Source organism: Phalaenopsis equestris, unplaced genomic scaffold (genome assembly GCF_001263595.1).
Source record: "Phalaenopsis equestris unplaced genomic scaffold, ASM126359v1 Scaffold000300, whole genome shotgun sequence".
NCBI lineage: Eukaryota > Viridiplantae > Streptophyta > Magnoliopsida > Asparagales > Orchidaceae > Phalaenopsis > Phalaenopsis equestris.
Genome location: NW_018164742.1, coordinates 363,603 through 375,455, shown reverse-complemented (window position 1 = coordinate 375,455; position 11,853 = coordinate 363,603). Strand labels below are relative to the sequence as shown.

The window sequence follows — 11,853 nt, the reverse complement described above, 5'->3', positions numbered from 1 at the left end:
ATATGGGGGACTCAAGTCTGCCATTATAAATGTGGTGAAACTTCAACCGTATTGGGAGATGTCCAGAAACTAGCATTGAAGGTGGAAAGACAGTAGAAGCATAACAGATAACAATCATTCTTCAAGAAACAACCTTGAAGTAGACAATCACCTACAGTTACCGCGACCGACCGGGGTACCTTGGGAGACACACAAGCTCGGACAAAGAAATGACACTTCAGATCAAAGCAAGAAAAAATAAGAGAAGTGTAGCTCCTCCAACACTGTACATGCTAGGAAGTGTTACGATGCCACAACTACGGCCACATAGCCTCCAGCTATCCCACGAGTAGGATAGTCACACTCACAGATCAAGGCACCATGGAAGAGATTAGTGATGAAGAGAAAGTTGAGGAAGAAGGTGAGGAGTATCGACTTCCCCCAGAAGAAGAAGATGCGCTTGTGATTCGACGGATCCTACAGACAGAAGATACTAGGGATTCACAGTGGTTTCGCCGCTACATCCGCTGCACAATGAAAGAAAAGCATGCAGTCTAATCATCGACGGAAGAAGCAGCAAGAACATGACATCAACACAGATGATAGATAAATTGGGACTTGCAACTCAAAGGGTTTCTCAATAGTATTAACTAATGTGGCTAAAGAAGGAGAACCCGGTCACCATCAACCAGAGATGCTTGGTAGAGTTTTTGATCAGAGGCTAGCTTCAAGGCCAAGTGTGGTGTGATGTGGTTCCCATGGATGCCTACCATCCATTGTTGGGACCACCGTGGCAGTTTGCCGGAGGAGTCAACACGACGGATATAGAAACATGTATTCTTTCACCAAGAAGGGGAAGTGCATCACCCTACTTCCTTTGACAGAGTCCAAGTTCATAGGATCCCTTATCAGCAGAACAACGCCAGTGGAACCGGATTTAGTGGCGACACAGAAAGAGTGGACCAAAATACCAGCTCCAAACGGGATAACTATGATAGGGAAGATTTCAGGGTCGATGTCGTATCACCAATTCCACAACCAGGCAGGAAGGTTCAGCCCAACTTCATAGCACATTAGACTGAACCGTCTGTGAGCTACTTTGGAAAAATTCAGCAGTACGTGCAAGACACATAGTTCAGAAGAAGGAATTGAGGTGGATATTTGCTCGTGAGTGGGAGAAGACCTTCAGGCACCTCGGGAAACGATGCAGTCACCAGTGGGATCCCGACTGGCTAATGACAAAACATCAGCTTCGACCTATGATGTCGAAACTCCCCTAATGTCGGGAGACTCACGTGGAGCCCTAACAACGCCCCTGAAACGGGGCAAACAAGCAGGGAAAAAAACCTACAAACTATTGCGATGCTTCGTGGGAAGCAAATGTAAGAGGCATATCGTGAACTCTTACGATCCAGAGAAGCGGGGCGCTTTGATCCCGCGGGGACAAAACTCCGTGATGCTTTACAGAAGCGGAAGCTAGGCGGGATCATAAACTCTTGGGATCCAGGGAGATACTTCATTAGTCTCCCACACCTGCCTTCTTCTGGGAAGTATTTTTCTGGATTATTTTTGCCTTCCCGCCCCCTTCTCCTCGTGTAGAAGTGTCATTTGACCAAAAGAAGTCCATAAATTACTATTTTCTGTATAAAAGTTAATTTTTTGTTGTGTTTATTTTCAGATTCCTGTTTGGAGTGCTTTTCCCTTTTGTGGGCTATATCCGAGAAGATGGTGGTGCTCCGATTGTATTCTCTCCAAGGTGGTGATTGTATCATTCCCATTTACCTTCCTCAAGCCTTCTCATCCCCACTTCTAGCCATCAACCACCCCCTCTATCACCCCAACATTCAGTCATACACATTTTCTACATGCTTTAATGTTGTCCAGCCATCCTCCTTCCTTCCCAACACTCTCAACCAACTATTCCTTACCCCACTACCGCTGCCCTCACTGTCCAGCACCTTCCAACCAACACTCTGCCTTCCATCGATAACCTATGATCATCCATACTTCCCGCACCTACAATTATACTCCTTCCCCTTATTGCCATCAACATTTTTTTACTGCAGCCACCCCCGCTAGCCATCCCAACCCACCTAAATGGTTGTCATCATCCTTTAAATACACTTGAGAAATATTTGCTTGTGTCTTTCATGTTATGGTTTCATGTTCTATTTGTGTCGTGCTATAATTCCATTTTAATATTAATAAAAATTTACTTTTGTGTTTCTACTATTTTTCCTAGTGATTTCCATATCATGGAGTTTTAGTGGAATGCTACCTTGCTTGTAAAGATACAAATATTTTATTATTCTAATTAGAAGTATTGGCATTAACTAGTTTATTAAAACTTTTGCGATAATTTAAATTTTTAATTGAGTTGTTGATATCAATTTTTAATTAGTTTATTAGGACTCGAATGCTTCTGTTTAATAAAAGAAGGGTCAAAAATAGAGGGGGACAAAAAAAAAACAAAAAAAAACTGGTCACCTTATACAAATTTCATAATTCTAGATAGAAAGCAAAGAAGAAATTCCAAGGGCGGCTCTAATACACACATTGGGAAGGGAATTTACAAGAGCTGATTAATGCATCAGTCCTCTCAAACAACTATATATTAGTGAGAAATCCTCCATGCCTTTTGAGCAACAAATAGACTCGACTTCAGAAATTATGGGAGATGATAAAGGTAATATAAGAAAATTTACAAAAATGTCTACAATATTTGCATCAGGAAGAACCAGGCTTTTTGCTTCGTTTCCTGGCAGTCTTGGCCAGAGCTTCACAAAACTCCTTGCGTTTTAAGTTGCCATTATCCTTTTTGGAGGAAATTTTGTTTTGATGCTCCCACGCTTCCTTCACAAAGAATTTCAGCCTCCAAAGGGTTGTTTCACTCTTTTAAGAAAATAAAATTAAAATAACTCAGGAAACCCAAATAATGGAAATCAATTTCTGAAAGGGCTTACTACCAGAGCTCCAACTATTTCTTGTAAGTAGAGAAAAGAGACATATCAAGCAAACATGCAAATTTAGAAATCCTTAATGTGCACAAATGAAAATCTGTCTAAGAAAAAGTACCCTTGCAGACTACAGAATGCATGAAATATTTGACGGCACAGGTGAATTTGCTAAAAGAGCAAGCATTAGAAAGCTCACTAAATTATAGGCAAATTTACATACATAAATCCAACCAACGGCTATGTATTTACATATCTAATAACTAAAAGTTTACTTTTCACATTAAACCACCAAAATCTTTCATATCAAATCAAAAATACCATCCTTCTAACTTTTAATTTTCATGCAAAGGTAAAGTGTATGCATGCAAAATTTAAAGTTTTGGTGTTAGATATGTAAATAGTTAAGAATTTAATTGTATGTATGTAAATCTTCCTATATTTTAACTTGTTTTCCTATTCAGTAGAGCTCCCTACCCTATTTCAAACAGTGGCTTCTTCCTCCCATATCAAATTTGGGGAAATTATGATTCATTCATTCATGAAGTTACATCTGATGAGATCAGGGAAAGAAAATAAAAAATTCAGATAAATTTGAAAGAAAAAAAGCTTTCTAAGAGATTAACCTGGGCATCCATATCAAACTCAACTACTTCTCCGGCAGTTTGGAAATCTGGATTGCTTTGGGCAATGATCTCCAGTGCCTTATTCAGGTCTTCAGTAGATAAAGTACTCAGTCCTGCGCCGAGTTTTCTTTTCTCTTCTGTGGACCATTTCCTAATTAGGAGAAGAGGCAGAAACTCATAATTATCATAAAAATACTCGGCTGTGATTAAAAAACACGGAGTTAAGGGCTCTGGCGGTAGCTTCTTCTATGGCATAAAGTTTGCAAATAAAACGAAAACATTGATGCTGGAAATTCTGTAGTTCTTTACATAAGATGCATCAACCATACATTATAATATGCAAGACTCTAGGGCACTTTAAAAGCCTATATAAACTGTTCATAAAGTGGAAAAAAAAAGTGAATAATCCTTGCATGGATTGCTTAGAGCGTCAAAAAACTCTTATGTTTTTCCATCTGAAAAAACAAAATGCAGTGTCCCAAATAACGCTCTGATGTAGATAAATGTGCCCAGTGATTCTGGTAATAGTAATCAAATATTAATCGAGTAGACTTTGAGGTTCGCAGAGTAAATTCTTGATGCACGCAAAATCGAGAGAAAAAAAAACCATTATATGCATGTAAATATGATATTGATACTTCCTACTGCATGAAAGAAATTTCAACATAAGCTGCTTACTAAAGAATAAATTAATAAAAACAACAAAGATATATTAAAGAAATGGCCCGCTTAAACTTTAAAAGAGTGAAGTCAAAACATCCAGCCTTGCCAATTAAAAAGTTTAATGTGGAAATTCTCATGTAAATTGATGGTGAGCACAAGCAGTCAAAATAAAAGGTGTAAATGTTTTCAAGTCCTTCATAACGGCTTCATTTATACGAATTTTCATTAACTAGCTTCACTTATAAAGCTACAACCTTCGAAAATAAAATCAAGTCCGTGGCTTTCATCAACAAAATGAATAGCGCTCAAGCATGGAATTCCAAATGGTCTGATGATGGTACTGCTTTTGCAGTGCATTTATTGAAAGAGGCGGATCCATTGAAACAGTTTGCTGCTGTAATTTCAACTCAAAACCTTCAAACGTGCTTAAGATATCATAAAAAAGGTGCATTACACGTTGAACGCCCAAAGCCACAAAAATCACAGAACAAACATCTCATGCATAAATGTTGGGGGTTTTTCCTCTTGGATTCGAAGGCTTCTCTCCTGCATTCCGCTTCCTCGCACGAAATCATTCGGCATGTAAGGATCCATTTCTTTCCCCCCTTCCCCAACTCGACGAGAAAGCTCTGGAATGTTTTGATCCACTTTTTTTGTGGCTAAAAACCTAGGTCTAGTTGTTGGTAGAGGAATATTTAGATCCACTTTTTTTTTTTTTTGAAATATATGAAGAATGGAGATCCAACGGTGATCTTTTCACGAATATAGATCCACCGATCTCTTTCTCCCTCGTTCCTTTCACTGTGTGGAATGTTTCTCGCTATCTTTCTCCCTCTGTTACATTTCTAGAATATAGATCCAACGGTGATCTCTTCACGAATATAGATCCACCGATCTCTTTCTCCCTCTGTTACATTTGTGGAATATGAAGAATGGAGATTTTGAACTGTTTTAATGATGTTCCATATGTTTGATCTCTGTTTTTAACTTATGATATGGTTGATCTATGATTTCAGTGAATGTGTGGGATTTCATTTTGTTGTTGTGGCTGTTAAAAATTTGATATGGCAAGAAGTATAAGCAATCCATATGCCGATCTATATGCAGTCTCATATGGTAAGATCTATATGCAGTCTTCATCATTTGTTCACTTCAGAGAAATATATGGAAATCTTTATGCATATCTTTATGCAGTCTTTATGCAAGGTCTTTATGCAGTTTAGAGAATTATATGGAGGAACTTAAATTATGCATAATCTATTCGCTCGGTTAGAAGTTTGACATGAATATATGTTCCCAAAATTGTTCTCTTTTCCAGTTAGAAGTATGAATTGCAATTTTGTTTTTTGAAAGAAATATAGAGATAATAGAGGAGTGATTATCAACTCTCCTTGCATTTCTTACCTTCCACAAAAATTAGATAACAACATGGATGACTATAACATTTATGTTATTGTGTAATTTGTGTTCAAATGACTCATCTCACAAAAATTATTATGCTTTCCTTTCCACAAAAATGTCATTTTATATACTTTTTTTTTCTTGAACGCCATTAATTTCATGTAGCACGTGGGAAGAAAGAATTATTCAATAAAAGACATTCATCATTGCGAGGCATAATTGAACGATCATTCGGAGTGTGGAAGAAGAAATAGGTTATATTGCATGATATGTCCACTTATCCATTTCTGAAGCAGGTCCAGATAGTAGTGGCCACCATGACACTCTACAACTTTATTAGGAGGCATCCTTCAAGAAATGATGCAGAATTTGTCGTAGTTGATACAAATTTACAGCAAATTCCCCCCGAAGCATTCGAGTACCTTATATACTTTTTTTTTCTTGAACGCCATTAATTTCATGTAGCACGTGGGAAGAAAGAATTATTCAATAAAAGACATTCATCATTGCGAGGCATAATTGAACGATCATTCGGAGTGTGGAAGAAGAAATAGGTTATATTGCATGATATGTCCACTTATCCATTTCTGAAGCAGGTCCAGATAGTAGTGGCCACCATGACACTACACAACTTTATTAGAAGACATCTTTCAAGAATTGATGCAGAATTTGTCGTGATTGATGTGGATTTACTGCAAATTCCCCCTGAAGCATTTGAGTACCATGTGGGTCACACCATACCACAACTTGAAATTGATTCACTTGAAACAAACACCTAGGGATGGTGAAGGGCTCTGAGAGATCAAATAGCAGACGACATTAATGAAACATGTTAAATAATGTATTTTAAAGTTTGGCTAAACAATTATGAATCATACCCTATTTTAGGGTTTTCTGTAAGGATAATCTGCTGTTACATAACTATGTTTGACATTCTCATGTTCACCTGTTTTGAACTATTTAATATAGATGGCTTGAATAGTATTAGTATAAAAGGTGTTACGCTATTATTGTGATGAAAATGAATATATGTTGCATTTCAAAGTATCGTATATGCAGAGCGAGCTTTATCTGGAATCCATTGTTGGTGAAAAATTTATGATGGGCATAATTTCTAGCAGCTTGGATGACCCAATTTTTTAAGGGCAACCGCTGCTATATATCTGAAATACATTCATATCACTCATTTTTTATTTAGAAGTGGTATGTATTACATAAGTCATTGTAGGTGAAGAACTTTTGGTCTTGCTGCATTAAATTCATATCAGTGCACTGGAGGTTCTATTACCCTTCTCGTTGTTTTATTTCTAGAACTTGTGGGGATGTAAAGTTGGGGGAGGATCACAAATGTTCAATGTGGTGGTTGAGCTAAGATATTTCAAAGTTGAGGGAGAATCACAGATATTTCAAATAGTTCACTTCTTGCATATGAATTCTTTTGTTTGGATGAATTCCTTTGTATGGTCTAAACTATATATTGCTGCTTTTAATAGCAGCTTTGAGCTCATTTTATAATTACTGTGGATACATTGTTTTATGTTGGTGGGAGTGGGAGTTTGCAGCTTGATGGCTTGATGGAGAGCTTTCATTTTTGTTAATAGCATCTAGTACCCCAGTAAACTGCATCTGTTTTCCAAGCTGGCATGAATTTTAAATTGTAAAATGACATGAATTGGTGGCATGAATTTTAAATTGTGATTTATAAATTGTGGCCAAACATACTTGTTGTCGTTCTTCGCATTTTTTTGGGAAATGTGAATATGTAAATAGTATGTCGTATCTGTTCTTCAGATTTCTTGTTAAAATACCTACTTGAGAGATATTTTTTTGGGGGATATCTGCTAGTTGTTGGTTGGAGAGCTTGATTTTAAGCACATATTACAACCTCAACTCCTCTATTCTATTCTTTTCTAAAGCAATTTTTTTTATGTTAGCAAATAGTTATTTCTTTAAAAAGTGAGGTTCAGGATACTGTATTGATCCTGCATTGTATAAATCTGACTTTGGAATTCCTTGTTGAAAACATCTATTTCGATTTGGAACATATATGAAGCCTTTCTGTTTTACATTTGATGCAGGAAACTGCTTTACATTCAATGCATTTTTGTTGTTGAGTGAATGAGGTGTTTTATATTGAGGGCAAGCATTGTTAAGTCAATGAGGTGTTTTATATATTTATATGTATGAAAAATCATTAAAATTGTGTGGTAATATATATGAAGTCTCTCTGTGATAAATATCAATTACCTCAAACTTCTGTAGTAAACTATGGCTGCGGTAACATATATGAAGTCTCTCTGTGGTATACATTTTCTGTGAGAAACATCAGTTGGATCATTGATATCAGTTGTATGACATCATTTTCTATGACTGCTATGGTATGGTTATGTATGCCAACATTTTTAATAATTCCTGGATTTTAGGGTGAAACATTTGAAACATTTCTATGACTGCTATCCGATGTACAACATTCGGATTTACTTGAGAAATTAAGTGGTATATATGTAAAAATTTTAAATTTATCTGCTGCAGGTAATTCTAATTATTGTTGGTACATATTTTATAGCTTTCTCATATTATTTCAGATTTATCTGTTGCATCTACACTTTCTACAGTACATATGAGTTTCGAATTACCTGTTGCATCATTTGGGTGCTACACATCTCTGTATATATTCGATTCATTTGTGTGCTTCAAACTACATGTCGTTTTGCAAATATGTTTGGATATATGGATTAATGGACCAAAGGCAACTATATGGATTTATGTCCTATTTAATTTTTTTTTCTTAATACTAAATTGTACTGATTTTATTGAGATAACGGTGGAGCAGTTTGGACGGCCACAGAAATTTGTCGTCGGAAACCGCTGTCTCTATACTTTGGTAAGTATACTTTCTATATTTCCTCAATTTTTTGAACGATCTATTCTATTTTTAATAATTGCAGCACGATGAGTTCCAGATATTCAGTGAAGTCCGAGAAAGTGATGTGTCGGTGCGGGCTACCGTCCTTGCTACTCATGTCACGCCAGAAACATAGCTTCGGAAGACAGTTTTACAGGTGCCCGCGGTGGGCACAACAACAAGAGGACTACAATTTCTTCAGGTGGGCCGACAGGGAGTCTGTTTCTATGATATCCTAGCTGGACACCGCTACTCAGAGTTCGTCGATCTTAAAATTTCAAAACACTGCATCTGGTTTGAGTGCTTCCTTTTCTACTGCATCCCAGTCGGACAGGTTCGCTCAAGGTTCTGAAGTGTTAGAGTCGAGCAGCATAGGTCGTGATATGCTGCTACATTTTAAAGTCAACATTATAATTTTTTTTTTGTCATTTTGACATTTTTTTTTTATCTCATTATACTCCATATTAGTATGTGAAGGTGCATTTTATTTTTTTAGAAGCGTAACTTTGCTCGTTTGATGTGATCGGATATATTTGAGTTATATAAATGTAACATCACTTTTTTATATTCTCTTCTCTTAACATTTGATGAGACGGTGGTGAGACCTGCAATGCTCTATGGCACTGAATGTTGGCCTTTAAAAGAGAAGCATAATAATAAGTTAAGTGTTGCCGAGATGAGAATGATTAGGTGGATGAGTGGCTTTACACTTAGAGACAATGCGGAATGAATATATTCGTGATAGGGTTGGTGTAGCTCCTGTGACAGACAAAATTAGAGAAAGTCGCCTTAGATGGTTTGGTCATATTAAACGTCGACCATTAGATGATCCGATTAGGAGAGTAGATGTTTTAAATTCAACTTGTGTTAAGAAAGGCAGAGGTAGACTTAGGAAGACATGGGCTTATTGTATTAAAAATGATCTTAATTTACTAGAACTAAATGAAAATATGACACTAAATAGGACACACAATGGAGAAAAAGGATTCATGTAGCCGACCCCACGTAGTGGGATTAAGGCTTTGTTGTTGTTGTTGTTGTTGTCTTCTCTTAACATTTGATCTCTAATTTTGTTGAGAAAATAACAAATTCTGCTACACAGATTATTAATTCAACTAAAAAAATTACAAATAAGCTGTTTACAAAAAACACAAACCAAACAACTAAATAGTTTATTCAGAACAGGAGCAAAATGATCATTTTTCCAGAATCAACTATTTTTCATACACAAACCAAACAGCCAGACAACTTTTCTGGATCAGCTGCTCATCAGGATAAACTACTTATCAGCAGAAACTGGATAAGCTGTAGCTGTCTCAAACGAGCCCTTAAACATCATATGAGGCACACCTACTCTCTCAAGGGCTACAAGACCAACTACATCGCCTATTAGAGGTTGGCTGCATTAAATAAACATGCAAGATATATTGTTGCTTCATTTAGGTTCTCTTTGGTATACCCAAGAATTCCAGGATGGTGAAATTCAACCCCTCTAACAATAACAGCCAACTTCATCATTAGGAAAGTCTTCTAAGAACATGGAAAATATCAAGAATAAACCCTTATCTTATTAGAATGACTTGATAGAGCAAGGAATTGAGTATAGGCACTCCACCAATGTAATACCCAAATATTGTGTATATGGGAATCAACCACAATACTTGAGCGTATGTTTTACTTATGAATGCTTTAGTCTATTAAGATATGTTTTTTTATGTTATTTTGACTTTTAGATCATTTTTAAAATAATTGAAGAATAAATAATAAATAAATACTTCAAAAATATATAAAATAAAAATCTAATCTATGAGCTTTGAATAATTTTATGAGACTATCATAAGCCCGATTGACAAATCATCCTTACCAAAATATAGAAATAATAAACTTTATTTACTATAATTTTTCCATATTTTATGATAAATATAAATATGAGATTAAATGATTAATGGTATAACTGTAATTTCTTAAGAAATGTACGTGTACAAATATAAATTGAGTCATTTGACATCCGTTTTGCAAGCAATTTTCGTCAAAGTATTTAAAACATGATAAAATATTTTATGATAGTTTTTTCATAATTTTTGTAGTTCTGAATCTCAAGATATAAAAGGTTTTATAAACACTTTGTTAATAAATTCAAATAATTTGGATTATTGCAAATATATCATGACATCTTTTTTTAATAAATCCACTAGAATACCTTTATTCATAAGCTTGATTTCATTTTCTTCTTTCCCAAACTGTAAGAGGACATTTTTTAAAAAAAAGGAAAAAGAGAGGGATATAGAAAAACGAAGTGAATTTTGGGGGTCGCGGTGCGATTTGTCCAACCAGTCAGTTGGAAAAATGGACCAACACAAAATAAACTATTGTTACCCTACCTTTAATTTTAGTGATTGTCTTTTTTTTTGTGTTTTCCAAACTTTTGTTTATCCAAAAATTACAAAATTTGAGATATCTCAGTATTTTAGAAATTTTTTACCATATAAGTTTTACTAAGTTGTTCTAATTATTCTGCACATTTTGGCATAAGCAAATTGAATTTTCATAATGTTTTTTGTAATTTATACTAGCCCAAAGATGACATGTATACTTAATATGTAATTGTTGTTTTGGTTGGTGCATATAATTTGATGCATATTATTGCATAATGTGAATTTCATTATTTTATTTTATATACAAGGTTTACATATACACTGTATAGAAATTGAGTATGGTATAGTTTTTTAAATATGTTGTGCTATGAAATATGTGTACGCACAAAATAGTGGCCACTATGATTCAAGAACAATGAGATATGGTATCCAACGTTGGAGAGTAGGTCGACGAGTCTTCTTTTAAACGAGTTAGTGGTGTAAATCCGATAAAGGTTACGAGTTAAAAGAAGTGAATATGAAATGATATGTGTTGACGGGCTAGGAATGATGACTCCCGTGTAAAATATGACATGACTGATTGTTTTGACAATTTTTATAGAGATATTATATAATATGATATTGTATCTGATTTATTGTGATTTATACAGTACAAATAGCATAATTAGTCAAAGTAGCTAACTTTCATAATATGTGTGATGATGATTGTACTTAATGATATGAATTGTATGCACTATTATTATTATTATGATTTGACATCATATTATGATTTACCTCATACACATATATGTTTAGTGACCTACAAACTTGTTTAATTTACATCAGATGATTATGATGAAATAATGCATACTGTTCTATTTCATGAATTGATTTCAGTTGTACGTTTCGTATAACCTACTGAGTTATTTTTCTTGTTGCATTTACATATTTTCGGAGAAGGGTAAGGCTCC

General features: G+C 35.2%; 1 protein-coding gene across 3 annotated transcripts in view; it reads right to left on the bottom strand.

Annotated features, from left to right (window-relative positions):
* Nucleotides 1-2,500: 2,500 nt before the first annotated feature.
* LOC110025461 (transcription factor GTE1-like) overlaps nt 2,501-11,853 on the bottom strand; it is a 30,936-nt gene continuing 21,583 nt past the window's right edge. For all 3 annotated transcript variants that reach the window (XM_020725954.1, XM_020725955.1, XM_020725956.1), the window contains 2 exons: nt 3,560-3,710; nt 2,501-2,871 (listed from right to left, as the gene is read on the bottom strand). In XM_020725954.1, the coding sequence (XP_020581613.1) occupies nt 2,707-2,871; nt 3,560-3,710 (316 nt within the window). In that variant the 3' untranslated portion in view covers nt 2,501-2,706. The remainder of the gene's footprint in view (nt 2,872-3,559; nt 3,711-11,853) is intronic.